Source organism: Salarias fasciatus, unplaced genomic scaffold (genome assembly GCF_902148845.1).
Source record: "Salarias fasciatus unplaced genomic scaffold, fSalaFa1.1, whole genome shotgun sequence".
Lineage (NCBI taxonomy): Eukaryota > Metazoa > Chordata > Actinopteri > Blenniiformes > Blenniidae > Salarias > Salarias fasciatus.
This window is the reverse complement of record NW_021941399.1, coordinates 257922-276604: the sequence shown is the minus strand read 5'-3', so window position 1 is coordinate 276604 and position 18683 is coordinate 257922. Positions and strand designations below refer to the sequence as shown.

At 56.3% G+C, this 18683-nt stretch overlaps 1 protein-coding gene across 1 annotated transcript in view; it reads right to left on the bottom strand.

Moving 5' to 3' along the window:
* The window catches only part of sspo (SCO-spondin), a gene marked incomplete at its 3' end in the record, with an annotated part of 117942 nt that overhangs the window by 89182 nt on the left and 10077 nt on the right, over positions 1 to 18683 (bottom strand). The window contains exons 17-50 of the mRNA XM_030087744.1: positions 15321 to 15570; positions 14107 to 14305; positions 13580 to 13674; positions 13099 to 13355; positions 11534 to 11668; positions 11229 to 11431; positions 11002 to 11129; positions 10724 to 10833; positions 10136 to 10285; positions 9301 to 9394; positions 9047 to 9219; positions 7834 to 7948; positions 7636 to 7757; positions 7387 to 7563; positions 7043 to 7222; positions 6434 to 6535; positions 6160 to 6360; positions 5903 to 6055; positions 5689 to 5826; positions 4850 to 5032; positions 4577 to 4733; positions 4115 to 4274; positions 3976 to 4024; positions 3219 to 3323; positions 3035 to 3136; positions 2817 to 2930; positions 2558 to 2688; positions 2321 to 2468; positions 2117 to 2244; positions 1854 to 1875; positions 1658 to 1778; positions 1134 to 1341; positions 920 to 1061; positions 38 to 208 (exon numbers count right to left, since the gene is read on the bottom strand). Coding sequence (XP_029943604.1) covers positions 38 to 208; positions 920 to 1061; positions 1134 to 1341; positions 1658 to 1778; positions 1854 to 1875; positions 2117 to 2244; positions 2321 to 2468; positions 2558 to 2688; positions 2817 to 2930; positions 3035 to 3136; positions 3219 to 3323; positions 3976 to 4024; positions 4115 to 4274; positions 4577 to 4733; positions 4850 to 5032; positions 5689 to 5826; positions 5903 to 6055; positions 6160 to 6360; positions 6434 to 6535; positions 7043 to 7222; positions 7387 to 7563; positions 7636 to 7757; positions 7834 to 7948; positions 9047 to 9219; positions 9301 to 9394; positions 10136 to 10285; positions 10724 to 10833; positions 11002 to 11129; positions 11229 to 11431; positions 11534 to 11668; positions 13099 to 13355; positions 13580 to 13674; positions 14107 to 14305; positions 15321 to 15570 — 4923 coding nt within the window. The remainder of the gene's footprint in view (positions 1 to 37; positions 209 to 919; positions 1062 to 1133; positions 1342 to 1657; positions 1779 to 1853; positions 1876 to 2116; positions 2245 to 2320; positions 2469 to 2557; positions 2689 to 2816; positions 2931 to 3034; positions 3137 to 3218; positions 3324 to 3975; positions 4025 to 4114; positions 4275 to 4576; positions 4734 to 4849; positions 5033 to 5688; positions 5827 to 5902; positions 6056 to 6159; positions 6361 to 6433; positions 6536 to 7042; positions 7223 to 7386; positions 7564 to 7635; positions 7758 to 7833; positions 7949 to 9046; positions 9220 to 9300; positions 9395 to 10135; positions 10286 to 10723; positions 10834 to 11001; positions 11130 to 11228; positions 11432 to 11533; positions 11669 to 13098; positions 13356 to 13579; positions 13675 to 14106; positions 14306 to 15320; positions 15571 to 18683) is intronic.

The following is an 18683-nucleotide window of genomic DNA, read 5'->3' as shown; positions in this document are numbered from 1 at the left end:
CCGTGAACCCGGGCGGCGGCGCGAGCGGCGGCGTTACCACAGCTCGTCTCGTCCGAGCCGTCCCCGCAGTCCGGACGGCCGTCGCACAGCGCGGCGGCGGAGACGCACTCCTCGCTGTCAACGCACGCAAACTGGCCCGGATCGCAGCGCCGCGCCTTCCCGCCAGCGGAGGGCGACGTGCTCCGACTGCTGGGAGTCACCAGCTCGTCTGAACAAAGGAGACAGGAGGTTCAGAAAGACCGAGGCAGCGATTTGACGTGAAAACACAAAGCTTTTCACGTTCGATTCAGGTTCAGAGCCGCCGAAAACACAGGTTTATGGAAAACGGCTCCCAAGGTGGAACTGAAAACATTCTGTCTCCATGGAAACGGGAGGAAATGAGCATCGTTTTCAACGTCGCTGTGTAAACGAGAGACTTTTCTGGAACAAAAACAAGAAAACGGTGTGTTGTCCTCAGATGAATTTCACTGAAACACTTATGATGGAAAGACAATAATTCAGTCTTGATGTTGTTATGCTTGAGCTTAAAGTCAGAGGACATCAGCTTTAGAAGGTACGGTCTGACACTCAAGCTTTGCTGAAGTCTGTTTCTCATTCATATACGATGTGTAGTTTAGAATTACTGGGTATCACACCTTCCAATGAGAAACCATCTTCAAGAAAAATATACAGTTTAACGTTTTTTTTAAAGGAAATATAAACCAATAATAGTGAAGTAACATGTTCATCTGTCCTGACGAATGTCCACCTGCTCCCATGGTTAGAGCGGGGTTTGGTGTCATTAGACAAACCAGCAGCACCCACTAGTGGCTCAACATGAACGTTACCGTTTAAACACGAAACTTTTCTGAAACGAAAACGCCAGAGCGCCGTGGTGCAGACGGGCTCCGGCTCTCGGGCTCCTCCAGCAGTGCCTCACCTCCCCTGCAGCCCAGGATCTCCACCCGCAGGTAGAAGGTGTGTCTGAACTCGGTGGGGATGATGCGCATGTAGCGGGCTCGAACCAGGTGCCCCAGCCAGCGGGTGACGGGCGTCCTGCCCACCATCCGAACCTCGAACACCTGCAGAAGAGCCACGCGGTGAGACGGAGAGGCTCCGGGTCCGAGGGGAAGCCCAGACGCCGCCGCACCCACCCTGGCGGGGCCTCCGGGGGTCTCGGCGTAGTCCGTGAAGGCGGCGCCGTGCAGGGCGAAGGCCAGCCGGTATTTGGTCAGGTAGCCCCACATGCGCTGGCTGCCCTGAGTCACCAGCCCCGACACCCAGGTGGGCTCCAGGAAGTCCACCTCGAAGTACGGGCGAGGGTCGGAGGGCAGGGGGCTCCACCCGGGCTCCATCACCTGACTGCAGGCACCAGAGGGGAGGGACACTCAGAGCAGCTTTCCCTTTCAAAATAAGAGTTCCAGGACGGAACGACTCCGATGGGCGGGGCCGCACCATCACTCTTCCTGGTTCCAGAGCCAATCAGATGTGAGCTCAATGTGACGCAATATTACTGACTGCACCTTTAAGTACATAGAGTATTGCATTATATGGCGATATCGCCACCTATTGGGGTATTTTCCTACTGCAACCCAAGTATCGCGAAGCAGATCGCGTTGTGAGGTCTGGCTTTAACAGGATGGTGTTGCGCTGCGGTGAACTGCGGCGTGTCGCTCACACGTTGGGTACGATGTTGAGCCGTCCGGCGTCGGCCGGGTTGTTCTCTCGATGCGACGAGGAGCTCAGCTGACCGTAACGGATCCTCCCGTCCTCCAGGCCCAGGGGGGCGGAGCAGACGCCTGCGGCAAGCGGCGGGCGGGGTTAACGCCGGCAGGACAGAGGTCACGCTACAGTCGGCCAAAACAGAGACTCACCACGGTAGCCTGGAACGCCAACCTGTGGACGCAACACGAATATATTATTAACTCTTAAACCGTGACATGAGCTCAGGCTGGGATCTAAAATCATCACGTTACATGAATATTTTCTCATTTCTTTTTCAAACAGGAAGTGGCGACGCGCGTCACATCTCTATTATTAATCAAATAAACACAATGAAGTCGCTTCCTTTCGGGATTGTCTTTCAAAATAAAGTTGAACTGAACACAGTGGGTGCTGCGTCTAAAAGCTTCCTCACCGTTGTAGCTGGATGAGAGACGGCGGCCATGGACGGAGTCCTGAGGGGGGCGGGGCCGGGGGCGGGGGTGGACGGCCCCGTCGGGGAGGCGGGCGAGGGCGGGGCGGGCGAGGTCAGCCACTGGTCGCCTGGAGGGGACATCAGAGAGGCCTGCTCAGTCTGGGAGGGGGGGCCCACCAGGTGGGGCGGGGGCGGGGCACCTACCCTCTGAGTCTCCGCAGCCCATGACCTCCAGGCGGAGGTAGATGGCGTTCTGGAAGTCGTGAGGCAGCAGGCGGACGAACCGGGCCGACACCATCCTGTCCAGCCTGACCTCCGCCACGCCGCCGTCCTCGTGGTTACCCAGGAACACCTGGGAGGGGGGAGGGGGGAGGGGGGGGTCGGTCAGGGTCAGGGGATCAGACAGTCGGGGGGGGGGGGTTTAGCGGTTTCCTGGCTGACCTTGGCTCGGGCGCGGTGACCTCCAGTCACCAGCTCTCTGTAGGTGTGCCACCGTTCCCCGTCGGAGCCGAACTGCAGGAGGAAGCTGGACACGAAGGTCCCGGAGGCGCCGCCGCCCTGCGTCAGCACGCCTGCAGGACACACAGCCGCGTCCAGATGGAGGCTCGCCCCGCCCCCGCCCCGCCCAGACGGAGGCTCGCCCCGCCCCCGCCCCGCCCAGACGGAGGCTCGCCCCGCCCCCACTTCGACAGAGGCTTACCCGTCACGTTGTACGGTCGCAGCAGGTCCACCTGCAGGTAGGGGCCCCGCGGGGGGCCGCCGCCGCCGCCGGGGCTCCGCTGGGGCAGGTCCTCGTACTCCCCCGGTTCTGGACTCCAGCCCTGAACGGCAGAGGCTCAGGTTGAGGCTTTCTGCTGAGCGCCGTCTGGGCGCCGTCAGCTCCCCGGCTTACCTGGAGGTCCCTGTGGGGGTCCCAGCCGTGGAGCCGGGCCGCGTCGGGGGGGTGACCGGCCTGCTGGGACGAGGCCCTGAAGCTGGAGGCCGGGAGAGTCTGGACCCCCAGAGGAGACCAGCACTCATCTGATCCAGAGAGAGGAGGCCCTCAAAACCACGTCAGGAAGACAAAGACGCGTTGTCGCTGTGAAGCCCCGCCCACACTGACCTCCAGGAGGAAGTGGGTACGTAGGGACCGGCGCTGTGGCGTCCTCTGCTGGTGTGGAGGTCACGGTGACTGGACCTGCCGTTACCGGCGCGCTGCCATTACTGCCTATAAAGAACAAGGCGTGTTGAAGGATCTCAGCTCAGAAACTCCCCAGAACGGCGTTCTGTTCAACTCTGTCCTCACGTTCAGCCTTCAGGCACTGATCTGAGTGTGCAGACATGGGCGGCTTGTAATTTGACACCAGCTCCACTGTCTTTTCAGTAGCTGAGAATGAGGAAGTTGACAGAAATAAGCCTGCCCCCAGTAAAACACTAAAAGGCAAACTTTACATGATTAAAGAGTGAAAGAGGATAAAAACATCAGCAGACTTTAAACTTTTCACTGCATCATTTCGGTTTTATCCATGGAGCCACGATCTGACAGCAGAGATCACCCAGCAGAACATGCTCCATCCGATCCAGTGAAAAGGCAACTTTTTCAGAACGGCGCCCGAGGTGGAACCTTTCGAAAACACTCAAAATGCAAAATTCTTGGAAAACGGTAACAGATAAATGTAAAAAGTGCTGCTGCTGCACTGAAACAGTCCTTTTGCATCAACTGTAGGGCAAAAACACACAGGAGCACCAACTAGTGGCCCAACAGGGAAACTGCATCGTTTACAAAACGCTGCCGTGTGAATGCAAAAACTCTTCAGAAACCAAAACTCAAAAGCGACACGTTTCAACCTGCTTCATTGTGGAGGGATGCTTCATGGTACCTTGGCAGAAACAGCAGCGCTCTCCCTCTCCAGGAATCAGCCTCAGACCCTGCACACAGCAGCAGCTCTGTCAGTGTGTGTGTGTGTGCGCGTGCGTGTGTGCGTGTGTGTGTGTGTGTGTGCATGTGTGTGCGTGTACCTGAGGACAGCCGCTGACGGCGTACTGACAGTAGGGGGAGCACTGCACCGTCAGGTTGGACAGGCAGTGGCACAGCCGGCACTCCTCCGCCCGCCACCGATCCCCGACGGCGTGAGACTGACCCTGAAACTCACAGTCGCCACAGGGCTCCGTCTGACAGCTGCACACACACACACACACACACACACACACACACACACACACACACACACGCACACAAATCAGAAATACAGCAAAATCCATCTGCAAAGCTGAAAGCTCCAGTGAGAAATACGTTGTGAGCATTGGTGTGAGAAGAGGGGATTGTGGGTAAAGTGCACCGTCACTCAGACCTCCACATGAGAACAAGCGGCTGAGCTGCTGGGACTGACAGACCCTGCTGGGTTCACACACTTCACACTCCAGATCAGTGAAGACGAAGGAGGAGGAGGAGGAGGCGGAGTCAGGCGGGAGGAATCGTACCGGCGAGCTTTCCTGTAGATGCCCCTGCACGCCGTCCGGTCCCCGGCCCCTCCCCCGCCGGGGCCCACGGGGCTGCGGAACGACCACTGGACGCTCTGGACGCCGCAGGGCCCCAGACACTGGCCCCACTCGGACCAGGAGGACCACCCACAGCGCGCTGCGGAGGGAAGCGCCCGGCGTGAGCCACGGTCTGATTCCCGGGCCGCGGGGGGCCGCTGGGAGCCGCGGGGGGCCGGGGGGGGCCGCAGGGGCCGAGGGGGGCCGCCGGCTCACCTGAGCAGTCCGGGTGGGGCCGGCACTTCTGGGGCCGGCCTCGCTCGCACACGCAGATCTCACAGTCCACCTTCACCTGCTGGCCCGGGAAGTAGCGCACACCCGCCACCTCACACACACACTGCTCCGGCGACACACACTCCTGAGCCGGGCTCATCACCTGACCGGGGGGGCACCAGCAGCCTGCAGAGAGACCTGCAACCTGAGAGAGCCTGGGGGGTCTGAGAGAGGCCTGGGGGGCCACAGGGAGGACTGGGGGGGCAGAGAGAGGACTGGGGGGCAGAGAGGACTGGGGGGGTCAGAGAGTGGACTGGGGGGCAGAGAGGACTGGGGGGGTCAGAGAGTGGACTGGGGGGGGTCAGAGAGAGGACTGGGGGGGGTCAGAGAGGACTGGGGGGGCAGAGAGAGGACTGGGGGGCAGAGAGGACTGGGGGGGTCAGAGAGTGGACTGGGGGGGCAGAGAGTGGACTGGGGGGGTCAGAGAGAGGACTGGGGGGCCACAGAGAGGACTGGGGGGCAGAGAGAGGACTGGGGGGGTCAGAGAGTGGACTGGGGGGGTCAGAGAGAGGACTGGGGGGGTCAGAGAGAGGACTGGGGGGGTCAGAGAGAGGACTGGGGGGTCAGAGAGTGGACTGGGGGGTCAGAGAGAGGACTGGGGGGGTCAGAGAGAGGACTGGGGGGCAGAGAGGACTGGGGGGGTCAGAGAGTGGACTGGGGGGGTCAGAGAGAGGACTGGGGGGTCAGAGAGAGGACTGGGGGGGTCAGAGAGAGGACTGGGGGGTCAGAGAGAGGACTGGGGGGGTCAGAGAGAGGACTGGGGGGGTCGACCTCCTGCTGACCTGAGAAGCAGGGCGCGGCGGGATCGCAGGCGGTCTGGCTGCTGATGTGGGCACAGGACAGCGGGCAGGGGGCGCAGTGGAGCCTCACCAGGCCGGGGGGGCAGCTGGCGTTGGCACAGCCGTCACTGGGACACGGTCCTGAACACAGACCAGCAGAGAGCCTGACCTGAGCCGGGTTTCCAGATGTCCTCGGGGGCCTGCGGGCGCCTCTTACTGATTTCCATGGGCAGGCTGGACGGTCCGGGCAGCTGGGGACAGGCCCGTCCTCCGTGGACAGGGGGGACGCAGCCTCTGCGTCGGACCTGAACCCCCCCACAGCCGCTGGAGCAGTTGGACCAGCTCCCCCACGGCAGCCACCGGCCGTCCACTGAGGGAGAGGAGGCACCGGAATGAGCGCGCCGGATTCGAACCGCCTCACTTCTGACCGGCGGACGCTCCGCCTGGACCGAACCGGGGGGCGGAACCGCTCACCGGGGCAGCTGGCGTTGAAGCACTGCTGTCTCTGGACCTCCGGACCGCGGCAGTGCAGCAGCGGGTCTCCTGGGGGGCAGGACCTCCTGCGGCTGGAGGCGCCCGGCCCGCAGGTGGCGCTGCAGGGGCTCCAGGGGCCCCAGGGGCTCCACCCCCGGCAGCCCCGCTCGTCCGCCGGCGAGGCGTCCGGGCAGTCCGCCGCTCCGTTACACACCTGAGCGCCGGAACAGCGGTCAGAGCGGCCGACACGCGGCGGGTCGATTCTGTTCAAGACTCACCAGGTTGAACGGGACGCAGCTTCCGTCCAGACAGGTGAACTCGGGGCAGGGGACGGAGCCGTTCCTGCCACCGGGGGGCGCCGGGGACACCGTCTTACCTTCACCAGACAAGACGTCTCCTTATTACTGAACGCACCAGAGCCCCGAGCCTTTGTCTTCCTGTCCTCCCCCGAGTCCGTCCATCGTCTCCCGTCTGTCCTGGACTCACCACACAGCAGCTCGTCGTCGCCCCGCGGGCAGTCCGGCACGCCGTCACACACCCGGGACACGTTGACGCAGGTTCGGTTGTCGCAGGAGAAGCTTCCGGGACAGGGAGGGATCCGAGCAGAGCCTGGAAGAACAGACCATCAGATCCTGCAGCTCCTCCGGGGGGGGCGGAGCAGGACCAGGCGGGGCGGGGCCGGGTGGGGCAGGACCGGGCAGAGCCGGGTGGGGCCGGGTGGGGCCGGGTGGAGCAGGACCGGGCAAAGCCGGGCGGGGCCGGGTGGGGCCGGGTAGAGCAGGACCGGGTGGAGCGGGGCCAGGTGGAGGCAATCTGAGTGTCGACTCACCACAGTTGTCGACGCTCTCGTCCGATTGGTCCCGGCAGTGCGGGACGCCGTCGCACAGCTGCCAGTACTCCACACACTGATCCCCGCCGAGGCACGGCACCCGACCCGGACCGCAGGGGGCGGGGCACCGCTGCTCGTCGCTGGCGTCCGCGCAGTCCGTCTCCCCGTCGCAGCGCCACGCCTGAGGCACACACTGCTCCACCGTGGCACAGCTGAACTCGTACGGCCTGCAGGCTGCGGCAGCCAGGAGGAAACGGCCAATCACACGCGTCGGGTGAGACCAGCGGGGGTTTACACCCGACCGAGTCACCAAGCAACAGGACCTGCAGCGAGAACTGCCGGCAGGGAGCCGCCGATGCCGACACCTGTCCTGGGTATCGGTGCACCTGTGCTGAAACGTCTCGTACCTGAGGCCGCGGTGACGGGCGGCGGCGGCGGCGGGGTCGTGGTCGCAGCGTAGCAGTTGGTGAGGTTCTCGTCCTCACCGCCAGGACAGTCCGCCGCGCCGTCACACAGCTGGGTCTCGGACACACAGGTGCCGTCGGCACAGGCGAACTGAGCCGGAGCGCAGGTCACTGCCACACAGAACCGCCGGTCAGAACGGAGGCGTCACCGGGAACTCCGCCCCCCAGCGGAGAGTCCGTCACCTTTACTGGGGCAGACGGCTTCGTCCGTCCCCGACGGGCAGTCGGTGCGTCCGTCACACACTCTGCCTGCGGGGACACACTGATCCCCGGGACACTGGAACTCGCCCGGCGCGCACACACACCTGCAGAGGGGACAGGATGCTAGAGTCCGGTCAGGACCGACAGGAGTCCAGCGACCGCATGGGGGAGGGGCCTCACCCCCTCTCGTCGCTCAGGTCTCCACAGTCGTCGTGGCCGTCGCAGCGGTGCAGGTAGAGGATGCAGCGCCCCCCCGCACACAGGAACTCCCCCCGGTCACACGCCACGCCGCAGTCTGCAGGCAGAGACCGCTCTGTAGTAACAGGACCCGCGCCCCCGAGGACCCCCCTCTCAGAGATGCTTCACCTCGCTCGTCCGATCCGTCGGCGAAGCCGCAGTCCAGCCGGCCGTCGCACACCCGGCTGGCCGACACACACTTCCCGTTGGCGCACTGGAACTCCCCCGGGGGGCAGGAGGGCACGGGGGGCGCCGGTCCGCAGAACTCCTCGTCCGAGTGGTCGGCACAGTCCGGGTGGCCGTCGCAACGCAGCGCCGGGCTCAAACAGGGACCGCTGCGGGGCGCAGCAGCGTTAATCCACTGCACACAGCTCAGAGAAGCTGCAGACTGCCGGAGACCAGAGTCCCGCTCGACCAGTCTGTCTCTGCTCCGCCACAGCAGCGACGCGCCTGCAGAATAACTCCGACCCGACTCCTAAAAACCAGAACTGGAACCAGCTGGAATCCCTGATTGATCTCAACCGAACCAGATTCAGGATCCGTTCACAACAGGACCTTTCAGATCGAGCCGTCAACCACAGCTGTGACGCTCTTCTGATTCCAGGAAGTAATTTTCACCCGTTTACACGATGAAGGAGTCGAAGCGTTTTCAAAAAGGTCATGTAAACAAACCTCCAAATCGCAAGAAAAAACCTGTATTTCCACCTGGAATGATTGGAAAACTCAATTACAGCAACTGTAACTGTAACTGTAGTTACCTGAGAAAGCCACAGTGAAACCTGCTCAGTGCAGATCTGCAGGGTTTAATGTGAGCAAACTCAAAAACACTCAATTCAATCCCATCAGAGAAAGTCTAAACTCTACAAAACGAACCTGAAAACCTGAAAAAATTCAAATGAGCAACAAACACTGAACTGAGCTGAACTGAGCTCACCCGGGCTGAGCTCAGTTAAGCCGAGCTTAACCGAGCTCAGCTAAGTTCATTCATTTCAACTGAGCTCAACTGAATTCTACTGAACTCAATAAAACTCAGCTCAACTCAGTACGTTCTCCTTCATTCAGCTCCGATTGTTCCAAACTAAACATTTCGACGGCGAGCCTGCAGTGGAGCTGTCCCACCTGGGCCTGCTGGAGCAGTGGAAGTGGTCCGGGGGACAGGTGGACGGGCAGACCTCGTCCGAGCCGTCTCCGCAGTCGTCCTGGTTGTCGCAGACCCACTGCGAGGGGATGCAGCGGCCGCCGGCGCAGGGGAACTCGGCCTCCAGGCAGGGGGGCGGGGGAGGGGGGCAGGAGACGCCCTCGCACCGCCACAGCCCGTCCACACAGGAGCTGCAGAGACCGGCAGACCCACGTGAACCCGCCGGGATCCCCTGAAGAAGACCACCTGCTGGGGGACGAACGCCCACTCACCAGTTCTGGCAGTGCCGAGTGACGGCGCTCCCCGGGGGGAACATGGAGCCCTCCCACTCACACGGGCACTGGCTGGGCGCCACACAGCTGTCTCCTGCCACACACACACACACACACACACACACACACACACACACACACACACACACACACACACACACACACACACACAGTATCGACTTGGTATCGGCACGAAGCTACAGGCTGGTTCTCGTACTTTAAAGGAGTATCAGTGACTGGCTTAAGGCTCCACGTCAATCAGTAGACAACAGAGAACCGTCCCCGTGTCCTGTCTCAGTACGTCTCATTACATGTCCTGTCTCACTACCGTGTCCCGTCTCACTACCGTGTCCTGTCTCACTACCGTGTCCCGTCTCACTACCGTGTCCCGTCTCACTACCGTGTCCCGTCTCACTACCGTGTCCTGTCTCACTACCGTGTCCCGTCTCACTACCGTGTCCCGTCTCACTACCGTGTCCCGTCTCACTACCGTGTCCCGTCTCACTACCGTGTCCCGTCTCACTACCGTGTCCCGTCTCACTACCGTGTCCTGTCTCACTACCGTGTCCTGTCTCACTACCGTGTCTGTCCCGTCTCACTACCGTGTCCCGTCTCACTACCGTGTCCTGTCTCAGTACCGTGTCCTGTCTCAGTACCGTGTCCTGTCTCATTACGTGTCCTGTCTCAGTACCGTGTCCTGTCTCACTACCGTGTCCTGTCTCAGTACCGTGTCCTGTCTCAGTACCGTGTCCTGTCTCAGTACCGTGTCCTGTCTCACTACCGTGTCCTGTCTCAGTACCGTGTCCTGTCTCACTACCGTGTCCTGTCTCAGTACCGTGTCGGACGGTGCCGGCGGGACAGAAGCAGCCCTCCACACAGGACAGCGCTGCACACTGCGAGTGAGGACTGGTCTCCACGCCGGGACACGTCCTCGAGCACGCCGCGCCACACGGCTCGTACACCAGCCCGTTCTCACACTGTAGGGCTGCAACACACACAAACACACACACACACACACACACACACACACACACACACACACACACACACACACACACACAGGAAGATCACTCACATCAGCTGCTAGGTGTGTGTGCAGGGCCGGCTCCAGGCATAGGTGAACTCGGCAGCCGCCCAGGGCGCCACGTACGGGGGGGGGGGGGGGGGCCTCCATGTGACCACCGCTCTGACGGCCCGCGTGAGCAGCGCACTGCTCAGCTGCGCTCGTCCCTCCCACTGGACTCCCCCCCCCCGCTCCCACGGGGTGCTCATGTTGGGCTCGCCTAGGGCGCCTGAGAAGCCCGGGCCGGCCCTGTGTGTGTGTGTGTGTGTGTGTGTGTGTGTGTGTGTGTGTGTGTGTGTGTGTGTGTGTGTGTGTGTGTGTGTGTGTGTGTGTGTGTGTGTGTATCAGTCTCGGACATACGGCAGAGTTCCTGGGACCTCCAGCGGATGTAAACCCCCCGGCGGTTGCACTCCTCGGCGTAGGCGGCGATCGCCGTGCAGAGACACTCACAGTCCCCACCGGAGTCACACCTACAACACACACACACACGCAGACACATATGCACACACACAACATATAAATGGAAGGAGTGTATTAAGTGTTTATCATAAACGAAAGACATTTGCAGGAGATTGTCTGGACGGTTGGATGGACAGACGGATGGACGGCTGGCTGGACGCTCAGGCTGAGCCACTCACCCGCAGGCGTCGAACACACACCAGTCGTAGTGCTGCTGGAAGGGGACCTCCAGGTGACAGGGTGAGAACACATCCTGGGTCAGCACGGCGCACTTCTTCCGGGCCCACGTCAGTCTGTGCGGGTTGACCTGGACACACACGGGAGGGCGCTCACCGCCACACACTCCACACCCGTGCCCCGGCGTGTGTGTGTGTGTGTGTGTGTGTGTGTGTGTGTGCGGGCCTACGGTGCAGGGGTCTCGCAGGTCCTGCTCGGCCACGTCGGGACAGGACGGGCTGACCTTCCAGGAGTTCCCGAACAGCTCGGCGGTGGACTCCACGATGCCCTGCCGCGTGGTGAAGTCGTTCGCCGCGTCGCCGTCGAAGTTCCCGCACAGGCCCCCCACCCGGCCGCGCAGCTGAGCCGCCAGGCGCACGTACACACGCATCCCTGAGAACACACACAGGTTAACGCCCCCCTCCCGGCGTCCAGGCAATCTGCAGAGAGACGGCGGACGAGGAGACTGGACGGGAAGGAAACGGCGCTCTTCACCTCCGTCCCACAGCAGCGTGACCCCGAGGCGAGACGACAGCGCCACGAACAGGCCCGCCCGCTCCAGAGTGAGACCGCTGCCGCTGTAGGACCGCGGCAGGGTCACCGGCATCCCGTTCACCGCCACGGCTCTGCCTGACCGCCGCATGGAGAAACACACTGAGTCCGGGCTGAACGGGAACCTGCAGCTGACCGGAGATCCGGTCCGTCACGCCACATCCCATAAACCAGGCTTCCCGTATGAACTCCTCCGACTCCCATCATGACGGTCTGTTAACATCGGGCTGATTATATATATTACAGAAGTTATTCATTAAAAACAGTCCGGAGCAGATTACTGGTCGTTTGCACCAATAAGACTCAGACCTTCACCACATTTTACCACTTTCATCATTTAAAATGCTCCACATCTGAACAGGGGAAAAGCAAGTTTCTGCTCTTTTGTTAAAGGAACCTAAAATGTTTTCAATGACTGTAAACATCTATTCTATGTCAGAAGTTTCACACCACTGAAAAAGGCCGTTTAAAAAAAACTGGAAATGTGCAATAAAAAAAAATAATAGTTTATGGGTATAAAACTGGATTTCAAACATTTCCAGTTAAGCCTGTTTCTGAAATCTGAAAACATTAAAGTAAATAATAAATTAAAGGAAATTCTATTATAATTAGAAAGTTACAAAAAAGTTTTGTGTAAATTAAAAACAAACCATTTTTTTCATTCAATGGTTAAACTAAATACATCAAGTAAATTGAATAATGACATTTCTCAAAAAAATTACATTACTTAAAAAAAATTAAATAAATCAAATAAAAAAGGAATAAATAACATTAAATTAAATGCATCTGATAATCCAGTTGTGTGTTAATTACAAAAAAAATTAAATAAATGATCTTAAAGGTGCATTAAGAAGTTTTTCAACTGACCACCATAAATATGTTACAAATATTCAATAATGTGTACAATGTGCCCTGACATATTCGTTGTAAGTACCGCTAACAGCGCTAAATTTTCACTTGAAAGTCACAGTGTCGGTCCGGCTCCAGAAGAATTTGAGAGGATGTGACGTAATGCGCCTCCCGCTGGCCTGACTTCCTTAGGTTTCGTTTTGTCCGCCATTACTCCGCCAGATGCTTAGCAGCAACAACTGAGCAGTGCTGAGGATGGAGCTTCCAGAAAGTAAGAAGAGACCGGCTTCCGGCACTGCCTCAGCTCCACACAGACCCAGCAGGCAGAAGACACTTAAATTTTACTCGACTGCGACTAAAAGAGCGAGGAAGGAGTTCCCCTCTTCCGTGTACGTACATTGACGCAAGCCACAGGGACGAGCGTTTCACTAAGCTGCAGTTACACCCAAGGCCTGCAGGGGGCGCTGTTTCACATAAAACGTGCACAAACTCCTTAATGCAGCTTTAAATAAATGAACAAAAAAAATTGGAATTACTGACAAACACATTGGAAAATGTTAAATGAATAAATCAATAAAATAAATGAATGAAATACTTTAATTAACGCATCAGAGCTTATAGTCCCCCCTCCCCTCCCCCACCACAGCTGCCCCGCCCACCTCTCAGCAGGTGTATGACGGTATTCCCCAGGCTGAGGGTGACGGACTTGGTGCAGGTGACCCCGGCGCTGCCACAGGGGACGTTCTCGGCCGTCACGCTGAAGGCGCCGCCCTCCTCCTGGGCCAGGACGTACTGGCAGTCGCCCAGGAAGGAGAAGCCGCGGCCGTCGAAGGTCACGTAGTGCGGGTCGCCGGTGGCCACGCACACGCCGGCGCAGGCCAGCCGGCTGCAGTGCCAGCGCCGCTCCCGACACACACTGCGGCATCGAGAACACACGGGAAACACAATTCAGCTTTCACCTGCTTTGGATTATCAATGAAACTCAATTTACACGACTTCCTTCCGTCTGTCATGAATGGATTTTAGCGAAATTTCACCCAAATGTAATTTTCCCAATAAACTCTGAAGTAAATGAGCTTTAAACTGATTTAATGGCTTCATTGAGTGAAGACTGTGAAGGCCGTGAGGGGGCTGACTCACCAGGTGTTGCAGTCTTTGGTGATGGTGTCGTTGCTGTAGTACAGGCGTCCGTTGTGGTGACAGGGACACTGGTCAGGGTGAACGCAGCGATCGCCCTGAACATGAATAGTAAGTAAGTAAGTAATTTTTATTTGTATAGCACCTTTCACAGGTAAAGAGCCACAAAGTGCTTCACAACATAATAAACAACAATAAAAACAACAATTAAATACAGATAAATAGTCAGACAGATAAATAAATAAATAGTCAACATTAAAAAGGAGATTAAAAACAGGCCCGAAAACTAAGTAGATGCTTGAGCAAACAGAAAGCTTTTAAGCTGTGATTTAAAAGTGTCGGCAGACGGAATAAAACATACATATATCTGATTAAACTCATTTTAAACACGCTCTGTCACAGCAGTGGCAGAGAAATCAGCCGGATCAGTCCTGTAACTCCACTGAGTCGATCCAACGGAATTCGCTTCAGGGATCAACATCAGGTCTTTAATGTTTTCACGTGTAAAGGAGCGTTACGTCTAAACCCACCAGCAGGACGGTGTCCTGAGGACAGACGCAGCCGGACAGGGGCTCCCTGCAGCCGGACCGGGGGCCGGGGCCGCCGGGGGGGTCCAGGCCGGAGCAGGTGAGGAGGCAGGAGCGCGGGGCGTAGACCAGAGAGCCGGGACAGCGGTTCGAGTCCCGGCAGCGCTCCTGGGTGCAGTTGAAGCGTCCGCGCTCGCACACGCTGAGGAGGACCAGAACACGGAGACGTCACAGAACCGGTCAGTTATTCAGCATCCATCCAACTGAGAAAAGGATTTTCACCTGGAGCCTGAAGAACCATGTTTGACTGATCACACACTGGAGCTGTGTTCAAACATGATGAGCTAAATTCTGACAATGTGCAACACGCCGGCTTCTCACTGCATCCATTACATGGAGTTATTTAAAAGCTTCTGACCTCAAAGAAGAAAAAAAAAACTTCATGTTTACATCCAGACTGTCAAACAATGGAGTCCATATCGATCAGAGGCCTTTCTAATACGGGAATCGAAGTCCTGGACGGAGCTTGGTGCCACCCTGAGGTAGAAATCCCACCTTTTTTTAATTATAATTTCAATGAGCGCCCTGTGAAGAGATGTTTATTTATTTAGGTAAACTAAATGCAGAGTAATAATCAACCTGATGGGAGAGAAGCCGTTTGACATCAGCGGAGTCATAAAGCGAGAACAAAAGACAAAGTGAGTAATAAATCCAGCCGAGAGCTCCCGACGTTCCTGCTGGAGGTGATAAGAACGTCTGAGTGTGAGCCGTGAAGAGACGCGATGAAATCAACCTATCCTGACGGAGCGGAGCAGGAACATAGACGGATTTCATCAGAGCTCTCGCACCGCAGCCGAGGACAAACGAGGACCAACGAGGACAAACGAGGACCAACGAGGACCACTGAGGACCTGTGAGGGCCACAGAACTCCACTGCCTCCTCTCCCTTCTGAGCTTTTTGCTGTCATTTCAATGATTTCTGAACCTTTTCCACAGTGAAAACACAGATTTCAGTCTGTCTGAATCTGGATCTGGATCTGGATCTGGATCTGGATCTGGAGGACGTGTTTCCGGAACGTTCCGGCTGAATGAAGACAAGCCTCTGCTGACGCCCTGCCAGCGTTCTATTGAGGAAAAAGCCTCCTTCCTTATCTCAGAGCCATAAAAGCAGCTCAGCCGTCATAAAGGAGAGTCTGAACGAGGCGCGGATCACGTACCAGACGTTACAGCTGTTCTGCAGCTTGGCCCCGGGGGGGTACGTCCGCCCCCCCTCCACACAGGGGCACAGGGAGACCGGAACGCACTGGCCCCGGTGGTCCTGCGCCAGCCCGGGGGGGCACTGGCAGCCCGGCACACACTCCCCGTCGCCCTCGTCCTCGCAGCTCCGGGCCTGTCGCAGGTCGGAGCAGGACGCCCCGCAGGCCCGGCCGCACTCCTGGTACACCTGGCCCCCCGAACACTGGACAGCTGGAGACAAGGAGGGCGGGGGGACGTTACTGCAGCTGGGGGGCAAATAATCTACACAGCTTCGTCCAGGGGCAAAACTCACAGACACAGAATAAACAGCCACAATAAATCTAATATTCATAATAGACTTAATATTCTTACTTGAAAGTTTTAGTTTACGCAGATGATGAAAATGTCTCTAGACCAACACTCAGGACAAAGACATTTAAGACAATTTTAATGAATCTGTCTCCTCCGAAATACAGTGAAATGTCCAAAAGAATCGAAGCTTGACATCTGCTCGCTTTAATGACAGCATCACCAATATGGCATTGTGTAATATCATATCACATAATATCATGTAATATAATATAATATAATATAATATGAGTGTAACGGTATTTGTACTCGTCCCGTACCGTCACGGTACGGGGGTCACGGGTCGGTACACACAATCGCATGACGAATACATGAGTAAAAAAAAAAAAAAAAAAGTGAGTCCTCATTCCAACCATAGGTGGCGGTAATGAGCCTAAAAGCTGCCAGCAACCACCATTACTACAGAAGAAGAAGAACAAACAGATCCAAACATGACAAACTAAGAATAAAGTACAAGTGGAATGAGAGCTGCAGCGTGTGGAGCTGGAAGACCCGCCAGGCTCCTGTAAAGCTGTTGCGAGGGAAAGCTTGGGAAAGATGATCTGGTACACATGCAGGGTTTCCGCCAGACCTTTTCAGTCCGGGCGCCCCGCCCACGCTACATTCTGCAGCGCCCAGACAACGGACAGGACAAAAAAAAAAAATAAATTAGGCCTGGGTGATTATATGATCGTGATTGGTGATCACGATTAATTTCCAGTCGATCACGGTGATCAGCTGTGAGCACATTTACTCGATCAGACATGGCAGAAATGTGCGCGACCACAGCCAATCACAGGCGACTTTTTCCTGCTCAGCTTCCGCCTGTAAGTTGTCTGAGAAGTAAACAGAGATGAGCTGAAGGTGGAGCCGAGGGCAGCGAAGCAGATGAAGTCAGCCATGATTTCTCGTTATCCTCTGAAGATGAGGCTGCTGCTGACAGGAAAGGCTGTTCCACACCGCACCGCTGCTAGCTCACCGATCCGCTGCTAGCTCACCGCTGCTAGCTCACCGATCCGCAAGGAATCTGGTCTTTAGTTTAACTAACGATCGTTCAGCTCTTCTCTTTTACTGGAAAAACGGTGCATCGCATCATTGCACATATCACCACGTCTTAGGGCTGTCGCGATTGAGAAATTTCCCCTGCGATATGTCAGGGCAGCTCAACATCGCGATTTGCAATATAAACGCACCATCTTTTCTCTTTTTTTTCCCTCTCTATTTAGCAAATTCGTTTGTTGAACCGCTGTCAAAATCTCATGATTAAATTCCCGTGACGTAGCTGCTGCAGTACAGAGCCTGTCAACGTTGGTTTTTTTTTCAACTTTTGTTGAAATGAGCGCCGTGGCTCTGCGTGGCAGGAGGCGGCGGCAGCTGCAGCTTCACAGCCGGATCTTAGGGCCCGGTCACACCGCCCCAACTTTGCTGGAGCGTCCCTGGAGCGGTGAAAAAAATCCATCACCGCTCGTAACCGCTCACCACCGTTCACCACCGTTTAACAGAAGTTGGCCTCCGTTAAAGCAACGCCGTGTACGCTCGGCCACCGCTGATGTTACCGGAGGGGCCCTCCCACCGCTCCGAAAGTTTTGAGCTGCACAAAATATTCCGAGCGGTGAGGAGCGTTGAATGTTCCGCCCCGGCAACGTTCACCCCCGCTCCACCAACGCCCAGTCCAAGTTTGGCACCGCTAGACGCAAGTTCGTGGACGCTCGGGTCCGCCAGGCCAACGCAGTCTAGGACGCTGGACCACCGCTGCTTCGCTGCGTTGCCCGGGCGGCGATTAAACGTTGCACAAACGTCGGTGGAGCGGTGGGAAGCGTTTTACGAGCGGACACGGGGTTGGTGGAATAGTGGAATGGAATAATAAATGAAAAAGGTTGAAGTAATATATATAAAACAGTATTTTTTCACAGTTGTGAAAACACCAGAACAGCCAAGACGGTCTGACAGACCGTTTGGGTTTTTATAATTCTAATAAATCTGTTAAAAATAATTCCCCTGTCCTCTAATTCTTTGACTTTTCCTAAATATGTGTCTTGCATGTTTTTCTGAAGCAAATAAGGTCCTAACAATGACACACATAATACTACAAAGCATTCATACCTCCAAAAGATAAAAAAAAAGACGCACTTCGCCTTGCTCGTTTCTGCTATTGATTTGCTTTGGTTCATATGCGGCATCTGAACAGGGAGCAGCTCTGACAGCAGACAATCAGACAGACGGCCAAAAATATCAACCAAATCCCCCCAAAAAAAGAGAATAAAAAGAGGCATAAGAGATATAATGTGGAAGAAGCGGAGACATGTCGGACATCAGCGATCTTGACTGGAGTGAAGAGGATGCAGCGCATGGAAGCGCTCAGCGTCACCTCCAGGTATAGAGCATTACTGCAGGCTGCTGTCAGTTTACAACTAAATAATAATAACATAAAATGGTGTAAAAAAAATAAATAAATAAACGAATGTAATAAAATTAAACACAACAGCGAACACGTAGTTGACAGCAGGAGCTGCAGCGTCTCCAGAGGAGCCAGTTACAAATTCGGGTAAAATATTATTTCCTCCATCAAAACACAGCAAACCATGTGTTTTTCATTTCCAAAAATTAATTTTAGAACGAACATATTTTCTGAATAAATACCTTTGTCCTGTGGAGCCTGCAGTCCCAGAATCAAATGAGCAGGGTGAGGACGGACCGTGTGCAGGTGTCCGTCCGGGTGCGCAGCCGGGGAGACTTATTTTACAAATTTTAATATTTTCTTGATTATTGTTGACAGTTAATAATACAACTATTTTGTGTGTGTTGGTGTGTGTGTGCGTGTTATCAGGGAAACGAGTGCGCGGAGTGTGAGAGGTGACGCTGCTGTAAAAAGTTAAATACATTTTAAAACCTGATTTGAGGCATTAATAAAGCAAGATATGCTCAAAACTTCCGGAGCGGTAGGAGGGCCGCTCCGGTAACATCAGCGGTGGTCGAGCGTTTACGGCGTTGCTTTA